Raw genomic sequence first — 23,304 nt, 5'->3', positions numbered from 1 at the left:
TGGCACAAGTATACATATGTAACAAACCTGCACGTTATGCACATGTACCCTAGAACTTAAAGTATAATAATAATAAATAAATAAATAAAAAATGAAAGAAGCTCCAAAAAAAAAAAGATAAAATGGAGTTTCTTGGAGGGAAAACTACAATATCTTAAATGAAAGATACCCTGAATGTGATTGATGGCAAATTAAAAATTGTAGAAGAGAAGAGTGGTGAACCTGAAAACAAAACAATCAAAACTATCCAAACTGAGACACAAACTGAAAACAAAATACAGTTTTGCGACCTGTGAGGCTTAAAGTGGCCTAATAAATATGTAATTAACACCTCTAAAAGAGATGAGGCAGGGGACAGGAAAAATATTTGAAGAAATACTAGCCAAAAATTTTTCAAATTTGATGAAAACTGTAAGACCACAGATTCAAGAAGCTCAAGGATCCCCAAGCACAAGAAACATAAAGAAATCTAGAAAAATACTTGCTATAATCAAATTGTTTAAAAGCAGTGAAAAGAGAAAATCTTCAAGGAGCCAGAGAAAAAAAAATCAAGTTATATACAGATAAAGGTAAAACTGACAATATGCCTCTCATTAGAAACAGTATAAGTGAAAGGACAACGGAGAAACATTGTAAAGTACTAAAAGAAAAAGGGCTGTCAGCCTACAATTCTATACCCAGCAAAAATATCTTTCAAAATTAAACGTGAAATGCAGTTTTTCTGAAAACTGGAAAAAAAATGTATCACCAAGAGGCCCACGTTATAAGAAATATTAAAGGAAATCTTCCACAGAAAATGCTACTGGGTGGAAATATGGATCTACACAAAGAAATGAAGAGCTCTGGAAGTAGTAATTTCATGGGCAAATATATGATAGATTTAGCTATACTCAAAGTCTTCAAAAGATCATTGATCATTTAAACAACTGTGTTTTATGAAAAACAGTAAGAATGTAATTGTGGTAGATCTTTATGTCCTATCCCCAGAACCTGCGAATGTTACTTTATATGGTGAAAAGGACTTTGCTGGTGTGGCTAAATATCTTGAGATGGGGAGATTTTCCTGGATTATCTGGGTGGCCCAGTGTACTCAAGAGTCCTTAATAAGGAGGCAGGAGATCAGGGTGAGTAATAAGAAATGTTGCAATAGAAGCATGAAGTCGGAGTGATGCAAGGAAGGGGCTATGAGCCAAGGAATGCAACAGCTATGAGAAGCTGGAAAAGGCAAGGAAACCTCACAGCCTCGCAGTAGGAACCAGCCCTATTGACACCTTGGCTTTAGCTCAGTGAGACTAATTTTGGACTTGTGACATCCAGAACTATAAGAGAATTGTGTTGTTTTAAGCCACTAAGTTTGTAGTAGCAGCAATAGGAAACTAATACAGATTTGCCATAGGAAACTAATACATTAGTTTAGAGTTTTTGATATACGTAAAAGTAAATTTGTACAAAGGCCAGAAAGGGAGAAATGGAAGTACAGTCATGCGCCTCATCATGACGTTTCAGTCAGTATCAGCTGCATACGTGATGGTGGTCCTGTAAGATTATAATGGAACTGCCCCATAGAGTGTACCATTTTTAACCTTTTATACCATATTTTTATACCTTTTCAATGTTTAGATACACAAAATACCATTGTGTTACAGTTGCCTACAGAAGGCAGTGCTATACATGTTTGTAGCCTAGGAGGAAAGGAGCAATAGGCTACACCACAGAGCCTAGGTGTGTAGTAGGCTATGCCTTCTAGGTTTGTGCATTCTATGATGCTTGCACAATGACAGGACTGCCTGATGCATTTCTCAGAACATATTCTCATTGTTGAGTGATGCATAACTGTATACTATTATACAGTTTTTATACTATATGTGAGGTGGAATAATTTTTTCTTTTTTTGAAGTGGAGTTTCACTCTTGTCACCCAGGCAGGAGTACAGTGGCTCGATATCAGCTCACTGCAACCTCCACCACCCACCCAGGTTCAAGCGATTCTCCTGTCTCAGCCTCCCGAGTAGCTGTGATTAAGGCGTGCGCCACCACACCCAGCTAATTTTTGTATTTTTAGTAGAGACAGGGTTCCACCATGTTGGCCAGGCTGGTCACGAACTCCTGACCCCAAGTGATCCCCTGCCTCAGAGTGCTGGGATTACAGGTGTGAGCCACTGCGCCTGGCCTGGAATAATTTTACATAATGGCAGAATGTGACGAGTTAAAGATTACAGTGTCACCTGTAAAGCAACCAATAACTAACAACAGAGTTTTAGCTAATATGCCAAGAAAGAAAAGAAAATATCATCACATATTGCTTATTCCTGTGATGAAGCACAATAGAAACAGATCATGTCAGGATGGATCATAAATGCATATTAACCATTTATACTCCATGCCATTAAGAAACGTATATAATTCCCATTAGGGTTCTTGACATGTTCAGTTTAGATGTGTGTCTTCCTGAGGCACCATGACCATCCTGTATATCCAGAAGGATACCACTAATGGTCCAGTTTTCTCATCAGCAGTCACACCAGTGATGTCATGACATCTTAAGGTGTCTGCAGTTGTTTCAGAGGGAACTTTGATGCAAAAATCTCAACAATATTCTTCAAAGCAATGTTGGCCTCCTTTAACACGAAAAATACTACTACTTGCTAGATGCTGTAAAACGAAAGAAGAATGTTCATAGTCAGGAGTTTTAGGGGTGAAGGAATTACAACTCTAAAAATTTGAAAGACTCTGTTCTCTTAATCCCATTCGTATTAGGAATTAAGAACACTATTCATATTCCAAAGCCCTGGGCCCCCACGAAGATTGTTGCTAAGAACTGGTCATCCCCTCACTGGTGTTCCTGTGTGCGGAGCCCGAGTGTAGCTTAGAAAAGCACCTGAGCATTAATGGGCCAGCAGTTTTGGGGATGTGTGTGTATGTCTTTGTATCTTAACATTTTCTAGAATTTTTAAGTATATTATGAGACAAAAAATGAGGAAATATGACAGAGGCTGGACACTGCCAAGAGAATAAAACTGTGAGCCACGCCAGTGCTGAGGAGTTGAACATTTGCTTTTTATTTTTCTGATATATAGAGAAGTAAGCAAAGAAACTGGGTAGATTATGTTTTGAAAAAAATACCATCATGTCTAGTGATGGGCAGTTTTCATGTTGCTGCTGCCTCTTCTGAGGGAAAATAGCTTGCCTGCCTCAAAATGAGCCCACACTGTTCCCTGGTAGGAGGGAGAGACCTGCCTGGTGTCAGGGGGTGGCGTTTCTCATCGACACACCTGTGTTATTGTGCCAAGGCAGGGCTGCTTACCTAGGGTCCTTGGATAGATTTCAGAGAATTGGTGAACCAGGTTAGGAAAGAGATAACACTTTTCTTTTTCTTCAAGTTCTAATGGAAGTTAGTATTCTCTTCCATCCTGAATGTTGGCGGCAAACCACAGCAGTCTTAGCCATACCCGTGACTGCCACTGTGATTAGGAATCACAGAATTTTTTTTTTTTTTTGAAATGGGGTCTTGCTCTGTCACCAGGGCTGGAGTGCAATGGCACAGTCTCGGCTCACTGCAACATCCACCTCCCAGATTCAAGCAATTCTTCCGCCTCAGCCTCCCAAGAAGCTGGGATTGCAGGTGTCTTCCACCATGCCCGGCTAATTTTTGTATTTTTAGTAGAGACAGGGTTTCGCGATGTTGGCCAGGCTGGTCTCAGACTCCTAACCTCAGGTGATCCACCCTCCTCAGCCTTCCTAAGTACTGGGACTACAGGCGCGAGCCACCATGCCCAGCCACGGAATCACAGAAATTTTTATACCATGTAAATTGTGGCCGACATCTCAAAATACCATTTAGACTCTTCACCAATTCAAAATTATGGTGGTTAGCAGACCCAGGGCCAGATCTTGTTATGTGTTGACAAAAAAAACATACATTACTATATTACAAATTTAGAGTGTTTTATATTTTGAAAACACTTCCAGTTTAATTGTTTTCTTGGTTATCTTATGTATTTTATAATTATTCATTCACCACATACCCTGAGAAACGTCCATCAGGTATCTCCAGAAGCACAGAATGGCCAGGTGCTGGGTGGAATTTTGAATGCAGACCTTCTTTCTGACTGGTCCTCTCCGTATGTTCTTCTGCCACTCGCGATTCATAGCTGTTTTAAGACCAATCAATTTAAAGATCATTTCCCTACTCAAAGGTGTAGGTAAATAACCTTGGAAAAGCATTGCTGCAATTGCTTTAGGAGCAGTGTAGGCTTTAAATATTAACCAGGTTGCTGGTTTCTCAAATATTTGCATACCAGGGAACTGAGAAAAATTAAAATACAGTCCGTATTAATTTTTAGGACTCTGGAGGCCCACACACTAGTGCGGGTCCAGTGTCCAGTACCTCTCCCTAGGCACACTATCACCACTGAATCCTTCATGTCTGTCTGCAGAATGCTAGTGTTGTAAGGCTCAAAGCTGTCTATGGAAATATGAACTAGAAAAAAAATTGGCATCAATAGCTGGCATTTGTTACAAAAGTTATTGGCAGATACAGCTGTCTCCTCTTTTAGCCAATGGTAATGTGATGTTTTTAATTCAATAAAGCATTTCAAGAAAGTCCAAACGTAAAAGTTATAAACATTGGATGGTAAATATTTATTAGAAAGGGGAAATAAACTTTATGCAATTAGCCCAATCAGTCTTTTTTATGATTACAAGTTTCTCCTGTCTCTGTCAGCAAAGTAACTGCAAAGGAAAGTTGCTACTTAACACTTTCAAGCTACTTAAGCTCAGATACTCTTCCAGGTGAAGCAGAGGATGAAAAGGCCCAATGCAGGTTCTGTCAGCTGAAAGGAAGAGTATGTATTGCTGCTAGAGACAGAGCAAGAAGGGGTGCAGTTAGGGTACTGTCCTGACCGTGATCCCTGCCTCACAAAGCCCTACCGCTTTCTAACAAGAGAGAGGTGTTCATCTGCCCCGTCACCACCACCCTGGTCCTGGAGGCTTTTAGTTGAAAGGTGCTGTGTAATAACCACCCACCCCTTTCCCTGCTGCTTCCCAGGAATGCATTCCACCATCATGGCTCCATAGCCCAGGCATGGCTGCCACACAGTAGTACTTGGAAGGGATGTACACTCTTCTTGTTAGTTGCCACGAGCATATATATGTGCCTGTATGTCATACATTCACAAGAACCTGAGGTGTGCATGTTATGTCGTTGTTTAAGAATATTATTGAGCACAAAGCTGTCAGCCAATCATTTCAGGAAGACAGGATCTAGACTGGTCATGGGCATTGGAGGGTCTTAGACAATTTTTTCTACCTAATATTCCCTCCTTTGCTCTTTTCTCATTAATTGCCTTTTGGTACAGTTTGGAAATGCTTTCTGTATCACACAGTGCCTAAGAAGGGCTCTCTAGTCAGGCTTTCCAGGGCCCCATTCTGCCTCTGTTCTTGAACAAGTTGCCTAGTCTCACTATGTCTCAGTCTTCTCATCTGCAAAATGGGAATATAAATTCTACTTAGCCATCATTGTGAAGTCATGAGCGTTAGTAGTAACTGAATTAAAGCACTTAGCATGTAGCACACATTCAATAAATGTTAGGTAGTGTTCATTCTTGCCACCTTGTCGCCTGGAGCCAGAGGGACAGGAGGAGACACTGTTTAGCTGATATCGCGTGGGCCTGTCCCTTCCCGTATCTTTCCCTGTGCTGTCCTCACCATCCCTCTTGGGAGCCTGGAATCCCCAAGGATTGCTTTCCAGTGTCCAGTACTCTCCCTGGGCAAAATCCCAGTCTCCAGCCTTGTGTCCTTTCTCACGTCCTGCAGAGGTTTACATGGGCATCTTATGGATAGAGATACTTGGGGTGTCAAAATTCCACCTTGGGGTAACAAAGTTTGTTTCTCTGATGCCTGGTATTTTAAAACCTGGTAGATTGCTAGAGTCCTCTAGAGACTGTTAGAATTTTTTTGTCTTACTCCAGATTTTCTGTCTTAAAAGTCTTCAGGAAGATGGGTTTCAGGTTTCTGTCTTTCTGTACAACTTCCCCGGAGATTCTTCCATTCAGCTTAGTTAGGAAACTGCTCATCTAAATGAGGTCTGTCCCTTTAATGCCGGTGGACGTGGCCCGAATGGGTGGCTGGCCAGGTCCCAGAGCCTCGCCCTGCCCCTCTCAGACAGGGCTGCACAGTAGTGCGGTAGTGCATGGACTTGGATGCCAGGCCGAAAGCTGTCTTGCCTGTCTCGGTCTCCGCTTCCTGCTCAGCATCTGCAGCTTCTCAGCGCCGTTGGACTTTGGCAGCAGATGGTCCTAATTTTCCAGAAGTGTTTGAAAGTTTACAGTAGACTGCCTCTTCAGAGAGCTCTCCACACCATGCCAGTTGTGAGTTGTCTTTCTTGTCCCCGCTGCCAGCTGAAGGCCTGGGCCCCACCCTCACCTGGCAGCCCCCAGCCCCAGCCAGGTGACGGTCTCTGCAGCCCTCAGGAACATGGAAGGAGTGGCCTCCCAGGACTCAGGAAGCCTTCCAGGAGTGGGGCTGGCATGCTGGCCTGGGGAAGACTCCACACTGCAGTAGTATGTGTGGAAAAATTGGATTAGTCATTTTTTCATCCAGCTCTTAGCATTTGTTTTCTCTCCCTTTTGGCTTGTGTTATCAGCAGCACATTTTTGAGGGACTTTATATAACCATCTCATTCAGTATCATTTTGAGTTAGCGCTGCCCTCCAAACCCTCAGCAGATGCCCAGAGAGGACGAGGCAAGAGAACAGCAACATGACCTTCACGGTCCTTGACAGGGACGCCACCAGTTGAAGAAAAGTGGCAGTGGCTTGTGTACATGAGCAGTGGTGCCATCTGAGCAGCTCAAACCTTCCCGCATTTTCACAGCGCTCCAGGGATGCATGCTTGGTGCTGGCTCATCATGCAGCCCCTCAAGGAACTGTGCAGCAAAACATGCTGGGGATGACTCTTGCCAAACCATAAGCGTAGCCAGTGAGGTGACAGATGCTAGAACCAGAGAGCTGTTTCATTTTCCTTGCCATGTGCATGGACTGTGACTTTCCGCTGCAACTCAGGTGCTGCCGCTGGGGGTGGGAGTGGGAGAGGAGGTCTTAGTACCCCCACCCCTGATTTGGCCTGGACAGCTGCCCCCTTTGTGTGTTTGCACCCTGTTCTAGTGCACCACGGTTCGCTGAACCCCGGGGGCGTGCTGCCCAGCAGTGTTTCCAGGGAGAACTCCGCAGGCGGAGGGAACGGCATGTCGCTGAGCACAGAGCGCCCCATCTCACTGCAGATGAGAGGATGAGCACTCACACCAAGAATGCATGATTGCAGGGGAAGCAGGAAGGGGAAACTGGGGACTGAGGGAGAGGTAGTATAACCAGTGGGAAGCAGCCTGTGTTCTGAGTTAGGACAGGTCCACCCATTTCCTCATCTGTAAAATGGGATTAGGAAGTGTCTGTCTCACAAGGTTGATGTGGGTAGGAAAGAGGCAACCCTGATAAAGAACTTCCATGATGTCTGGACTTGGTGACTGCTTAGTTTGCCCGGCATTGGTTTAGTGATGAAAGTATGCATCCTATTCATTTATTCCACACGTCTTTACTGAAGATATCTCTCTCTCTCTCTCTCTCTCTCTCTCTCTCTATATATATATATATATATATGTGTGTGTGTGTGTGTGTGTCTTGGAGTTGGTCAGGACTAGTGTAGAGTTGCCCCATCCTTTTTTAAAAATTGTGTTATTTTTTAACTTTTTGTTGTAAGACAATTGTAACTCTTAAAGAAAACCTGCAAAAAATAGTATATGCCTTTTACCCAATTTCCTGTTATGTTAACATCTTACACAGCCAGGCACAGTGGCTCATGCCTGTAATCCCAGCACTTTGGGAGGCCAAGGCAGGCAGATCACCTGAGGTCAGGGGTTCGAGACCAGCCTGGCCAACATGGTGAAACCCCATCTCTACCAACAATACAAAAATTAGCCAGGCATGGTGGCCCACGCCTGTAGTCCCAGCTACTTGGGAGGCTGAGGCAGGAGAATCGCTTGAACCCAGGAGGCAGAGGTTGCAGTGAGCTGAGATTGCACCACTGCACTCCAGCCTAGGTGATAGAGTGAGACTCGATCTCAAAAATAAAAAAATAAAAATAAAAAAATCTTACATGACCATAGAACCATTATGAAAACCAGGAAATTAACCTTGGTACAATACTGTTAAGTAAAATACATTTAGATTTCACCAGTTTTTCTGTCAATGTCCTTTCTCTATACCAGGATCCTATTTCATGTTTGGTTGTCGTGTCTCTGGTCTCCTCGGATCTATAACAGTTCCTCAGTCTTTCCTTGTCTTTCATGATCTTGACACTTTTGAGGAGTACCAGTCTATTAGTTTGCCTTTGGGTTTATCTGATGTGTTCTTACGACTAGATTGAGATTCCACATTATTGGGAAGGATACCGCAGGGGTGATGTGGTCATTATGTCTCGTCACTGGTGATGCTAGCCTTGGTCACCCAGCTAAGCTGTTGTCTGGCAGGATAGTCCACCATCATTTACTGTTTTTCCTTTTGTCACTCTGTTGAGTTTTTCTGTAGCAGTTTCCCAACCTCAGCGCTATTGGTGTCTTAGGCTGAATAATTCTTTGTTGTAGGACACTGTCTTGTGCAATACAAGATCTTTAGCAGTATCCTTGGCCTCTGCCCCCTGTAGCTCAGTGGCACTGCCCCTGGTTGTGACAACCAAAAAATGCCTTCGGATATTGCCAAACATCTTCTGGGTCTTTTATGTCAATGAGTGTATATATACTTCTAGTCTTTCCCGAGCGATGGCTTTGCTCACTTACACATTCTTGGAAAATCATTTCATCTCAGGCTTATACACATAGCACTAAGTGGTCCATCTCAGGCTTATACACATAGCACTAAGTGGTCCCTGGTACTTGTTTTAAATTTCTCTACATTTTGGATATTTTCTCCTTTCTTTTATTCTTTGTTGTTATTTATACTTTCTCCTCTTTTTCTTGTATTGTTTAACAAATGGTTTATCTGATTTACTTCCCCCCCAAAGAGCCAACCCTTATATTTTTCTTGGGTTTTTCTGTTTCACCCTTTTTAATGCCCAGTCTTTGAAATTTGTCAAATGCAGAGTTATATAACCAATCAATTTGCAAAACAGGTCCATCACCCAAAATACCCCCCATGCTCCTTGAAGCTAGTCTCTTCCCCTATTACCAGGAAATCACTGATATTTTTTGTCCTTCTTGTTTTTTAAAATGTATATTAAAGCATTTTAAATTTTTTAAAAAGGCAAGTTAGTAGTTTCAGCCTATGTTTAAGAGGAGGGGGTCACACAAGGGTGTGATACTAAGAGAGATCATTGCGGCCATAGTAGAACACTGCCTCCTGCCTGCCCCTAAGTGGAGAATGTCTTCATTCTACATGGCATGTGTCCTATTTCAGCTGTTTTCTTCTCAAATATTCTCTCTGCCCCGTTCTTTCTATTCTCTCTTTCTGGGTCTGATTAGACACATACATCAGTATTTCTCACTTGGTTCTTCGGATCTCTTAGCACATCTTTTTATTCCCCCCTGCCTCTTCTCTGCAGGCTGCATTCTGGATAATTTCTTCAAATCTGTTTTCTAGTCACAAATTCTCTCATTCAGGGCTGTTAGAATCTATTGATTTTCTTTCACAGTTATATATTTCATTTTTAAATGTTATTTCCAATTTCTTATATTCAACAGTATTAATATATTGCTGCTAGCTTGTTTATGTAATCTCATCTATTTCTTTATAAATAGTTACTATACATTCTGTATCTGACAATTTTATTACCTAAACACCTTGGGAGTTTAAATCTTTTGTTTGTTGTTGCTGCTGACCATCACTCACATTACCATGTTTGATTGTGGGTTTATACTTTATTGGACATAACCATGGAATTTTGAGATCCTAAATTGCTCTCTTTAGGAGAACTTACATGTGTTTCAACCAGAGCCCCTTTTTCTGAAAAGGGACTGCTTCTAACCTTTTCAGAACTGGTAAACACCCTTCCAGATTCCCTGGTTTAACCTAGGTGTCTCAGATAGAGCTCCTGACTTTGTTCCATCTGAGATAGGCCAGCCCCAGATGACTTCTCAACTGCAGTGCCAACTGAGGTATAAGAACTTTCAAAGGTAAAACGTTAACCACAAAGAAAAATAGCACAATTGGGTGGTGGAAGGAATGAAAGGGCGGGCGTTGGTGTTGGCAGTGAAAGAGTAGGTGTTGGTGTTGCAGTGAAAGCGTGGTTGTTGGTGTTGGCAGTGAAATGGTGGGTGTTGGTGTTGGCAACCAACACCTGCCCGTAGGGGAACCCACCCTTGCATGTGCTCATCACAGATTGGTATACAGTGGTGTGTATGTAGAAAGACAGCTGGGTATGGGTTTGGTATGTGCTTCCTCGAATATTTCCTTTACTTGGGGGAGAACTATCCTTTATTATGGTACCCAGCTGTTGCATACTGGAAAAGCAGCCCTGTCTGCCATAAAGTCTGCTATTCACTGAAAGCAGAAGGTTCATCAGTCAGTCACCCTTCTCTTTAGGGTGCCTGCTGCCTAAGCATGATGAATGCATCTCCACCTCCAAGCCCCACCCTTTCATTTCTTCACCACCCAATTCTGTTATTTTTCTTTGTGGTTAACATTTTACCTTTGAAAGTTCTTATATCTCAGTTTTCAAATTTTATCTGTTATACTTTGGTCTTTCCCCAGCTAGAAAAGATGAAGACATTGATGTGTACATATAGACAGCCCCTGCCCCAGTGCACCTTCTTCCCAGCCGGTTCCTCTCTCTGCCATTTCTGCCTTGTCTGGGTTTCCGTCCCGTGCATTCTGTTCTCTAACTCCCATCCCTATGTTGGTTTCAATCAATACTTTGATCAGTGCTCACTGCTGGCCCATTTTCTGTGGGTTCTCCAGTCATTTCTTAGTTGTCCAAAGGTCATCCTCTGGTATTTTCTCCAAAAAAGGATTTAACTACTTTGTAAGTTCAAAAATGTTTTTCCGTTGCCTAAGTACTTGAGCAAGCGTTTAGTTGATATAAATTTCCTGGGCCACATGGTCTGCCTTTCCTTGTGTCTGTATCAGCATCTCTCACTCCAGTGCCTGTAGAGAGAGGCTGCTGCAAAGACATCTGCACAGCCCGAGCTCTTTCCCCATTATCTGTGCTGGCTACCCAAAGAGTGTTCTGGTTTATCTTTGAAACCCAGTAACTTTATCAGGATATGCCTCTGGGCTCATTATTTTGCACCATTTTTTCTTGGGAGCTTTGCTTTTCAATCTGAGAATGAGACCTTCCATCATTTGAGTTGAGGGTCTTGAATTTATATTCAAATGCCTTTGCTTTTACATCACTTTAGTTCTCTTCTTTGTGAGTCTTGTGCTTCTAACCCAGCTCAGACTCCGTGACCTTCACAAACATTGACCTCCTCATTGGAAAAGTGGAAAAAATAGAGAAGGCACCCTCCTGCCTGCCTCCCAGGGCTGCCATGAGGCTCAGGATGACAGGAACCAGAGCACTTTGTCATTTGCAATGCATGACATGAATGCAGGCTGTTGATATAGATGGCATCAAGGTGATGACAAGCATTCGTGTAGTCACCGCATCTGTTCAGTAGTGAACATGTATCACAAGAATGGTGACCACTTAGCTTGGGCGCACAGAGCAGTGCTGGTGGCCAAGCTTGGATGAGAGGCTGCAGTGCTAACTTGTCCTTTGCTGTCATTCCCGTTTTCTTTGCTCTTAAGCTGATGACAAAAGTAGCCGCTATCCTGACTCCCAACACTATAAGTTTATCTTTCTTATTGTTGAACTGTATGTAAATGAAATCATACAGTATTCCATTGTTCTAATATACCATCGTTCATTTGTTCTGCGTTTGATGGGCATTTGGGTTGTTTCTAACGTGGAACTAATGAAAATAGTGTTTCAGTGAACTTTCTTGACTTTGGTGAACACATACACATTTTTTTCATTACATACTTAAGATTCTAATTGCTGGGTATTAGAATGTGTGTGTCTTCAGCTTTAGCAAATACTGCCAAAGAGTTTTCCAAAGCTGTGGAACCAAGTTAAAATCTCATTCTCAGCGTACAAGAGGACCCATTGTGCCACATTGTCACCAATGAGCGGTGTTCTCCATCTTCTTCATTCTGCCCGTTCTGGCTGGTGTGTCAGGGTATCTAATGGTGGTTGTAATTTGCCTTCCCTGGTGACTAAAAAGCTGAGCACCTTTTCATATGTTTGCTAGCCATTTAAACATTCTCTTTTATGAAGTGTCTGTTCAAGACTTTTGCCCATTTTTCTACTGGGTCTTTTTCTTCATTGATCTGTAGGAGGTTTTTGTTTGTTTTAAATCATGTTTTGGATACAAACACTTTGTTGGTTATATACATTACAAATCTCTTATGTATTGCAAATATATTCTTGTGTTCTTACAGTTGCCTTTTGGTAAACAGAAGTTGTTAATTTTAATATGGTATAATTCATTAGTTTTCTTCCTTTGTGGTTAGTCCTTTCTGTGTTCTGTTTAAGAAATCTTTGCCTAACCTCATTCTTCTTTTCTTTGATGGTTAGAAAAGTTTCATGAGAAAGCCCTGTCTATAAAATCCATAACAAACAGTTGACACCACCTTCTTCCTCTTTCTCCTGATGGAGTGGTCATTTCTCCTGATCCCAAGCACTTCTGTCCCATAAATTCTCCCCCTGGGTCAGCCTTGTCTTGTGAGCACATGTCCGCACACGGACGCCACACTCTCGAAGAGCTCTCAGGTCAGAGTGCGTGGAATCAAACGTCTGATGAGGTGCAGTCGGTCTTTATAGGACCAGCTGTGCTGCACTGGGGCTGTCATCTTTTTACCATTCCTTTGAGAGGTGAACAATCATGGGAATGTGCAGGCTTTTCTGAACCCCATGTGCAGTATTCCACTTGAGTCATCCACTGAGGGCACAGATCAGCTCTGACATACTTGAAAAATGAGAAGGAGCTATGGGCTTTTCTTATCTCTCTTTAAAAGCCCCCTCCAGCTCTGCCTTCCCTCCCTTTCTCTTATTTTTGTCCCTTCAACTTCTAAAAATTGTTTGATTTTAGACAGCACAGTTGTGCATCTATTCTATGCAGATGTTTGAGATTACTTGGAAGAGCAGACCTCTAAACTGAGCACGACACCCTTTGCAAACCACACAGTGACCTCGCTGCACCAGCTACAGGAGTTCCTTGACCTTCATCCTGCGCAGTGTGAAGTAGCAGGTCCCTGGCCACACCCCGGAGGGTGATGTCTTCCTGCTCCAACTTGGGCCTTTTAGCCATGATTGGGTTTGTCATCCTGGAATCACTGTGTCTTTACAAGATCTTTAAGTACATCTGTTCTCAATTTTCAGACTATGAGGCCAGGATTTGGGTGCAAGTAGTTTATCTGGGAAGTGATCCCAGGAAGCACTGTAAGGGGGCGAGGGAGAGAACAGTCAAGAAAGGTGCAATCATGAGTAAGTGACTGCCATGAGTAAGGGAGTGCTGTCGGCAGTGGGGCCACCCCCCCCCAGGACCCTGTGAGAGGCATGTAGAACTTGCCTCAATATCATCTCCCTGTCCCCCAGGCAGGATGGGGAGTTATCCAGCTCCTGTCCCTTATGGTTGAGGTTGCTGTCTGCACATCAGTCCTTCAAGAGAGGACACTGGCTATGTCTGCCTTCGTGATTTTGATAAATTGTCTCCTTCTGAGCACTTTGTCGATGCCCTAGTTTCCTAATGATACAATTGTGAGTCTGTGTTTAAATGCCAATTCCTGTTTTAGTGGAATTATTTTAATTGTGTGTTGGTAGATGTTCTGGAAGTTCTCTAGGTGAAATACTATAAAAAATTGTGCACAGCTCAGCTGAGCTAGAAACAGGTGACTGCAGGGAGGACAGAAGGTTGCCCCTGTAACCCTATGGGGGTACCAGCCCTTCATGGCCCTTTGGGCTGTCACTTCTTGGCCTCACAATGGCTGCCTAGCCATGTGGCCTTGACTTCAGAGCTGCCTCTTCCAGCAAGCCCTCCCTGACGAGATTTGATTAGATCCTTTTCTAAACTGTGTCCCCTGGACAGCCCCTGGGTATCTGCCCCACCCCTCACTGCTGTAAATGGAAGATGTCTGTTTGCTCATCACTCCTGTTTGCTCATCAGCAGGGGCTGCTGCTCCTGGCCTGGGCTGAGCCTCTGATATCTCCTAGGCCCTCAGTGGTTGTTGGAGCTGTTGTACTCAACTCTTTGAGACAAACCCTCCTAGGAGTAGATGCACAGAATTTTGTTGTGCTAAATGAGCCAGTTCAAGTGATGCACTTATGTTTTAGACATACAGACTCATGACCCTCTGGCTTCCCCATACATTTCAAATCCCAAATTTGAAACAGTGGTTGGGCCACACCTCTGACCTCAGCTGTGACCTGTGAGTGTCGGTGTTTTCCACAATTACGGTTCCTTCCCTTGTCCTGCAGCATCTGATGTGCGCTGGACTGTGGTGCCTGGTAGAAGGAGACACATCCTGCAAGACCAAGCTGGACCCTCCCCTGGATGGCACCGAGTGTGGGGCAGACAAGGTAAACCCCTGGCTTCCCGCTGCCCCCAACAGGCAGCTCCACATCTCCCAGGCAATTGGCACCTCTCCTTCTGAAACACTGTCTGTACTCTACTTACGAGCCCCTGAAACATCTCCCAGGCACCACAGAAACGCCCATGGAGCCCACTCTGGGCACAGAGTGGTGCCTACATCACCTCATTCCTTTTTCTTATAAGATACAAGCATCAGTTACTTAACATTTTTTGTTAGATTAACTCCTTTCGTCATGTAAGGGAATTTACTTAAAAGGAACGCCTTCACCGGTATATTTTAAATGGAAGAACATCACCTGCCATGCCCAGTAGGTGCTCGTAAAAAGAATTCAGTGAGAACAGTATTACCCAATTCTAACTAAATGTTGAGAGAATGAGCCTGTTCCTCACGTGCAGGAGAGATAGGGAGGTGTTAGAAGAGGTGTTCAGGACCTGCAGCTGCAGGGCCTCTCTCCAGTCCTAGTGCAAGAATTGAAAGAGTTGAAAAGGTAGTCAAGTTTTGCTCTGATGCCATGATTGGGAACCACAAAAATCACATCTAGCGCCTGAGGGTATGTGCTGTGCACTTTGAGAAATTGTTTTATAGGGCTGACCTCGTCTTATCCTCAGAAAGAACCAACTCACGTGGAGCTGGCTGTGTCATCACCAAGCAACAAACCCAACTCTCAAGTTCAGAACCTCAACTGGGGCATGCTGCCTCTCAGCGAGAAACGCACTCATGTCAAGCCAAGTTTGCAGAAGCCCTGGTCTCTTCATGAGCCATGTAGATTAATCCTTTCCCTGGGATTTAGAAAATCCCGATGGAGCACATCCATCTGAAAGTTTAGGGCAAAATCCAAACCCTACAGGGATATGAGTGTCAGCTTGAGTAAGTAAGGCATGTCACTAAAATTAGCAAACATGCAAACACTGAAACATACTGTACTTTTGTGTAAATTTAGAAAATGGGTTTTTGGCAGTGTGGCATTTTGGGGCCTGGTGGGCTGCAGTGAGCAGCTTTGCTGAGTGCCTGGGCCCTGGCCCTCCCCGCTGTGTTTCAGTGGTGCCGCGCGGGGGAGTGTGTGAGCAAGACGCCCATCCCAGAGCATGTGGACGGAGACTGGAGCCCGTGGGGCGCCTGGAGCATGTGCAGCCGAACATGTGGGACGGGAGCCCGCTTCCGGCAGAGGAAGTGTGACAATCCCCCGTAAGTCCCCCTGACCAGCCATACCCCGACGAGCCGCGACTGGAGTTTCCCAACTGCAGCTCTCGCTGCCTCACACAAAGCAGGGTCTGTCTCCCGATGAGCATCAGAAGATAAGAAAGATGAAACCAAGCCAAGGTCCAGGGTGCAGGGGCCTCGTGTGTGTCAAATGACATCTCAGCTTAAATTGCTCTTTCTGTGAACATGAATACGGTAGACTCTGGGGTGAGCTGACTCCCTCATTCCTTCCCTGGGCCCCAGTGGAAAGATTTTCGGAGACAGCTGTATTACAGTTCCTCCTGCCTGCCTCGTGGTTTACCAAGTCTGGGGTCATTCCACATTGGCTGTCTGCTGATGTGGGAGCAGCCTGATGGTTCATGACTCACAGAGTATCTGGGTTCAGCTGTCTTCTTCATCCTAATATTTTTCATGGATCCTCCTACAACCATTAGAAAAACAATGTTTTAGTTTTTTTCTCTTTGGCTTCTTTTTATTGACTCTAATGACACCATGACCTTTCCTGTTCACCTTTGTACATTTGTTCCACAAAACTCAGGGATCAATTTTGGGCTCAGTGATGATAATTCCATCACCACAGATTTTTCCCTTGTCTTCTTGAAGTTTCCCATTTCTTTCTTTTTTTTTTTTTTTTTATACTTGAAGTTCTGGGGTACATATGCAGAACGTGCAGGTTTGTTCCATAGGTATACACGTGCCATGGTGGTTTGCTGCACCCATCAACCCGTCATCTACATTAGGTAATTATCCTAATGCTATCCCTCCCCCAGCCCCTCAACCCCCTGACAGGCCCCGGTACGTGATGTTTCCTTCCCTGTGTCCATGTGTTCTCATTGTTCAGCTCCCACTTATGAGTGAGAACATGCAGTTTGGTTTTCTGTTCTTGTGTTAGTTTGCTGAGAATGATGGTTTCCAGCTTCATCCATGTCCCTGCAAAAGACATGAACCTGTCCTTTTTTATGGCTACATAGTATTCCATGGTGTATATGTGCCACATTTTCTTAATCCAATCTATCATTGATGGACATTTGGGTTGGTTCCAAGTCTTTGCTATTGTGAATAGTGCCACAATAAACATACACGTGCATGTGTCTTTATGGTAGAATGATTTATAATCCTTGGAGATATACCCAGTAATGGGATGGCTGGGTCAAATGCAGCTTCGCATTTCTTACCATTTCTTTTAATGATCTGTTTTGTGCCTTGTGTGTCAGCAGTTGCATCACATCAGTTTTGAAAATGAGCAAGTTCTAAATAATGACTGTAAAGAAATCTCCACAATTAAGTCCTGTTGATGGATAATTAGCAAATGCCTCTTGTGTTTAAAAATCCTGATGCCCGGGTCATACCCCAAACTGATCAAATCGCAGAACACTAAGGGTGGGACCAGGAATTGGATATTTTATCTTCCCAGGTGACTCCAACAGCAGCCAATGTTGGAACCTCTGGATTAAAGGAAGGCTTATGTTCGTAGTTTAGTCAGTGACAGGAACACCATTTTTCCAGCAATGTTATAAGAATTGGCATTACGTATTAATTATGTCTTATTAAAACATTTCCCTCTAGCACCCAGCAGAGTGTCGGGCACATAGTAGATGTTTAGTCTGTTAGGAATGACTTCTTTTCTTTTTGAGATGGAGCCTCACTCTGTCACTCAGGCTATAGTGCAGTGGCGCAATCTCAGCTCTCTGCAACCTCTGCCTCCCTGGTTCAAGTGATTCTCCTGCCTCAGCCTCACAAGTAGCTAGGATTACAGGAGTGCACCACAACTCCCAGCTAATTTTTGTATTTTTAGTAGAGATGGGGTTACGCCATGTTGCCAGGCTGGTCTCGAACTCCTGACCTCACGTGATCCGTCCACCTTGGCCTCCCAAAATGCTGGGATTACAGGCGTGAGCCATCATACCCAACCCAGGAATGACTTCTTAATTAAGGGCATAGATGGGTAGATGATTAGAAACCCTGTTTAGCTAAATGGCGAGAAATTAATGGAAAGTGGTTGCAGTTTTTGCATTACTCTGTGTTGAAGTTAATAGTTTGACCTTTGGCCCCATGAAGAGAGGGTTGGGTTTGGAGTCATGGCTTTGGGCCTGACCTTGTTGGTTAATGGTCATGTGACCTCAAGACCCTTCTGTTCCCTGGCCTTAGTTCCATCCATCAGAGGGCGCTGACATGGTAGAGTGGGAAGAGCCAGGCTTCAAAGCCAGGACAGACAGATCTTCAAATCCCAGCGCAACTTTTTTTTTTTTTTTGAGATGGAGTTTCGCTCTTGTTGCCCAGGCTGGAGTGCAGTAGCAGTCTCGGCTCATCACAGCCTCCACCTCCTGGATTCAAGCAATTCTCCTGCCTCAGCCTCCTGAGTATCTGGGATTATAGCCATGCACCACCACACTTGACTAATTTTGTAATTTTAGTAGAGACGGGGTTCCTCCATGTTGGTCAGGCTGGTCTCAAACTCCTGACCTCAGGTGATCCGCCCACCTCGGCCTCCCAAAGTGCTGGGATTACAGGTGTAAGCCACCGTGCCTGGCCACCAGCATGACTTCTTACAGCGCTGACGGGTGGTACTTGTCTCTTCATCTAAAACTTGGAAGAATTCACGGGAATGCACAGAAAATCCTTGCTGTGTATTTAGTAAGCAGCCCCTCTTATTATTAGCACTGATGGAAGAACGGGGATGGGACCAGTTGCCCTTCCCTGCCTAAAACTTTGTTAAGTGCAGAGAAAAACTGGTAGGGGTTGTGGTTGTCATGGGTGTTCCACATTTGTGATTGGAGTTTGTGGGGCTTAGTGGAAGATCGATCTTCTTGGCACGTTATATGTCTTATCTCATAACAGGTGACACCCAGTAAACATCATAGCAGGAAGATATCAGAACCTCCGAATGCCTGAAGGACCCAGTGTCCTGAGACTGTCAACATTTAATTGTCTTCAGGCGAGGGCAACACTTACAAGAATAAGAAGTTATCAACACTATGCAAATGCCGTAGGTGCCTCTTTGAAGGGAACTGGTGTGGTCTGCTTTCTTGGGATGATATTAGCTAGGGCTTCCCCTGCTTTGGTAGCCCGAAGGACCGCTTTCACCATCTGAACTGCTTCCTGCCCTACCCGCCTCCCGTGGTTGCTCTGGGATACCCCAGGGGCATTTTGCTCTGGGAGGATCCTAAACACCACCCAGTTCAGACAGCTGCATTACTATACTCTCACTGGCCTGCCCTGCCATGAGGTGTCTAGTATTGGGATTCTCACCCCATTCCTCCAGGTCCCATGGCCCCAGGAGAGAGGCTGTTCTGTAAATCACAAAGTTGTCAAAATCTTTCTTTTTCATCAGGTCCTCCCTCTCCCTTGCCATGATAGTCGTGGCTGTTCTTTCCCTTGCTTTTTCTTGTATTTTATCATTGAGGAATGGGATAATTTGCAGGGCCTCGATACACAGACACCTGAGGGTTTGTGGGTCTCAGCACATCAGATTGTTACAGTCATTGATGCAGCTTCACGTCCAATCTCTGTTGTCCAGCAGCATCGTCCTGTGGGGCAGGGCAATGGCAGAAGGAACAGAAAGAGCCTGCAGTGTTCTCACTCCTCTCAGCCGCACGCCCCTTCCCGGTGAAGCCTTTCCAACGCGAAGCCTTCAGTAAACCATGCCAGCGCCTGAACTCTGTTAGGCGTGGGCCTGCAGTAAGAAGCAAAGACAGATAAAATCCCTGCCTACCCACAAGGGGTGCAGTCCCACCAACTCCTCTTGGTTTTCTCCCAGACACTTCAAACAGGACCCTTTCTAAACTGGGACCTCTACTCCTAGCCCACATCTCCCCTCTCAGTAAATAGCACCACCATCCTTGCATTGCTTTAGTCCAAAGCCCTTGAGTCCGTGCAGCTTCCTCTTACATCCTTTCTGCTTCTTCCACGCCTGGCCAACATGGTGAAACCCTGTCTCTACTAAAAGTATGAAAATTAGCCAGATGTGGTGGCACGTGCCTGTAATCCCAGCTACTCGGGAGGCCGAGGCAGGAGAATCACTTGAACCCTGGGAGGCTGAGTTTGCTGTGAGCCGAGATCACACCACTGCACTCCAGCCTGGGCTACAGAGTGGGACTCCATCTCAAAAAAAAAAAAAATAGAATTATATTGAACTTTGGTAACTTGCCCAAAGTCACACAACAAGGCAGTGGCAGGCCAGGTTTGGAGCCCAGTTCTAGAAACCAGAAGTCCAAAATCAAGGTGTCAGCACAGCTGCTTCCTTCTTGAAACTCCAAAGGTGAATCCATTTTGTGGCTCCAGGCAACCCTTGGCCTTCCCTGGCTTAGAGGCACATCACCTCCATCTCTGCCTCTGACTTCACATGGTCTCTTCTCTGTGTGTCCTCCCACCTTTTCTTCCCTTAGAAGAACACTTGTCATTGAATTTAGGGCCCACCCGAATCCAGGATGGGCTCATCTCCAGATCCTTAGCTTAATTATGTCTGCCAAGACCCTTTTGCCAAATAAGGTCTCATTTGCCGGTTCCAAGTGGACCTATCTTTTGAGGGCGAGGGCACCCACCATTCAGCCCCCTGCAGCCTCGAAGCCTCCTTTGTGCTCTCAGCCACAGCATTCCAACCCCAGGACCCTCCTCAGTGCTGTCTTCCCTTTCCTTAACTTGCCTTTGCCTTTCCTTGGGTTTTAATATAAATGTCTTCTCAAGAGATCTTTGTCCCTGACACCCTGCTTAAAATGGGGTGCTGCTTAACTCTCCCTCAGCACCTCTTCCTTGCATTACAGGTGTTATAACAGCTGTTATTGTTATGTATTTGCTCACTTGTTTTGACTGTGTTCTCCCCACTGGCCTTTGAGCTGAGCTCTGTGCAGGCCCAGGACAGGCCACACCTGTTTGGACACCATGCCGCCTTCCGTGCCTACAGCAGAGGGGCCGCTCCATAAAGTGTGCTGACCGCTTTCCTGCCTGGACATGCACTTGCCCAGGAAAACCAATCTCTCTGCAATACCAGTGCCTCCAAAACACATCCCTAATATCATTTTTTCACTGAAACACAAACGTGATCATAAACGATTAGGCCAAAAGTGGCAGACCACCAGGTAGGCCTCATTCCCTTGTATCATCTCCCCTCACTGAGGCCCAGATGCTATGAATGGCCACATGAGGCCCATCTGTCACCTGTTGTGCCTGCCCTTCTCCAGCAAGGCAACAGCTCACAGCCTGGGGTGCTCGGCATCACCTTGAGAACACGCTTCAGCACAGAACCCAGCCTTGCTTTTCCCCAGTAAGAGAAGTGATACCTTTTTGCTCCTATAATATTGGTAGTCTGTTCGATCTTTCGCAGTGACAGTGTAACTGTTTTCTGTTGTGAATGAAAACAACGTGCTCCTTTTTCCCATGTAGTTTTCTATGGAGTTTCTCGCCTCCATGGATCCAGCCCAGGTGAATGGGAAGAGGCGGGACAGGCCTTGGGTGGGTGGATTAGCAACCGTCTCTGGGGCTTTGCAAAGCGACGCAGGACGTGGGCGTGTTTTATGAAGTCCAGGCTGCAGCCTCCAGCGTGCTTCTGCAGGATGCCCTGATGTGGTGATTGTTACAAAGCACAGCTGACCAGGGCCTCAGAGCCAAGCTCTGACGAAAACAGTGTCCTCTCCCCGTCTCACTCCTTAAATCACTAGGCCTACTGCCTCGAGATTTCACAAGGATGTCCCAATCTCACTGCTATGTAGGTCTCAGGCTTGGAACGCTCCCACGACTCCCTCCTCACCCCCTTCACTTTATATTCCTGGCTCCGCTCCCTGTCTTCTGCAGCTGGTTTATTCACTGTCCAAAAATACTGGCAAGAGAGTCCCCCCGCACACAATTATTTTTTTTAGTCTTGGTCTTCACAGCTCTCGGAATTTTTATTTTTTGCTGACTGACGTGGAGGTACCTTAGGGACCATCCGTGTTTCCAAACCAGCTTCCTAGGCCCGTCCTTTCCTGCCATAATTTATGTTGCTGTTGGTGGGAGTTACGTCGAAAGACTACAAGGTAGAAAATGCATCTGTAATTCACCTTCTGTTACCTCTGAACAGTTTGTGTGTGGGGAAGGGCTGGGGAGTGAGGGGAGAGAAAGGCTCAGATGCACTTGTGTGAAAAACCAGCTGCATCCCAGCAGGTGCAGCGCGGGCAGGCGAGTGGAGTGCGGAGCTGGGACACAGCAGGGTCACCATGAGATGCAGCCCATGTGCACCAGAAAGGGAGAGGAAGGCAGCTAGCCTGCTAAGATGGTGGGAGGACGGCTGGTGTAAAGTTATGTGCCTGTAATTGGTTTTTGCTTCCACAGTGAACCCCCATCTGTGTGCTTTCGATGTGCCAGCGACCTGGCATTCATATGGATAATTTTTAAAAATTCAAGTATCTACACTGAAGCATAAGTCACATGTGTTACTTGGACACCTTTCAGAGGAGGCCTTAAAACTGGGATGTCTGCTGCCGTGAGGGTGCGTTAGCAGCTCGGCAGCCCTTCTGAAACCATATGGCTTTGCCCTGCTCCCTTCTCAGAGCTCACAGAGCCAGGGGCTACCAGGACAGAGGCCAGAACTACCAGCTTTCTACTGAGCACCCTGTGTCTCTGGATGGTGAAGCTGGTCCAAACCGCTGTTGTGACTTTATCTTCTGGTCTGTCTTCATTTAATACGGCAAACCTGAAAATAAAAAGTGGCATCTTTCTCTTCCAGCCTATCTCGATTCTACCTGTCCATCCACTCTCAAAGAAAGGGACAAATGTTCTGCCATGTGATCCTGTTGATCTCAGCAAACCTTCTGTGCTCTGTGCTTGTGTCTGTCAAGGCACTGAGGACCACCTCAGCAGGAGATGGTCCTTGTTCTGCAGGCGCTTGGGAAAATTTGGGGTAGAGCTCTCCTTTCTCTCCACACTTTCAGCTTCTCACCAAAGCCTCTCTACCTTACTCTTTTGCTTATTTTTAAACAAACTTATGAAGGTAGAATATACAAAGAAGCACAGCTCCGTGCACAGTATTGCTCCTCACGGTCGAGCGTGTGTGTTGGGGCGCACGTGCAGATATGTGTCGGTGCAGTAGGAGGGCGGTTGCTGGCCCCTGGGGTGCGCATGTGTGCTACATAACTTGCCAGCTTTGCAGAATGGCCGTGCCATCTCCATTGCCATGGCTGTGGTGGCTTTCTACTTGCCCCATGTCTTCACTGACGCCGGTGTTGTCAGTAATTCTCTCTGGTTTTGGCCGTTCTGATGGATGTGTAGCAGTAACTGGCTGGGGAATTGGTACTTTCGTCATCAACAGGGAGGCTGAACATCCGTCTGTTTCCTTATTTGCCATTTGAATATCCTTTTCCTGTGAAGTACTCACGCAAGCCATTTGGTTTTGTATCTAAGCTTCTATTCCATTCATGTTTAGGAGTCCTAGAACAGGCCTGGCACAGTGGCTCATGCCTATAATCCCAGCACTTTGGGATGCCAAGGTGGCTGGATCACCTGAGGCCAGGAGTTCATGAC

General features: G+C 45.2%; 1 protein-coding gene across 1 annotated transcript in view; it reads left to right on the top strand.

Moving 5' to 3' along the window:
- Nucleotides 1–23,304, top strand: part of LOC105535906 (A disintegrin and metalloproteinase with thrombospondin motifs 17) — a 231,163-nt gene that overhangs the window by 54,654 nt on the left and 153,205 nt on the right. The window contains exons 5-6 of the mRNA XM_011975158.1: nucleotides 14,498–14,599; nucleotides 15,653–15,798. Coding sequence (XP_011830548.1) covers nucleotides 14,498–14,599; nucleotides 15,653–15,798 — 248 coding nt within the window. The remainder of the gene's footprint in view (nucleotides 1–14,497; nucleotides 14,600–15,652; nucleotides 15,799–23,304) is intronic.

Source organism: Mandrillus leucophaeus, unplaced genomic scaffold (genome assembly GCF_000951045.1).
Source record: "Mandrillus leucophaeus isolate KB7577 unplaced genomic scaffold, Mleu.le_1.0 Scaffold1511, whole genome shotgun sequence".
Classification (NCBI taxonomy): domain Eukaryota; kingdom Metazoa; phylum Chordata; class Mammalia; order Primates; family Cercopithecidae; genus Mandrillus; species Mandrillus leucophaeus.
The sequence above is the reverse complement of the archived record's forward strand: the minus strand, read 5'-3'. Positions and strand labels throughout refer to the sequence as shown.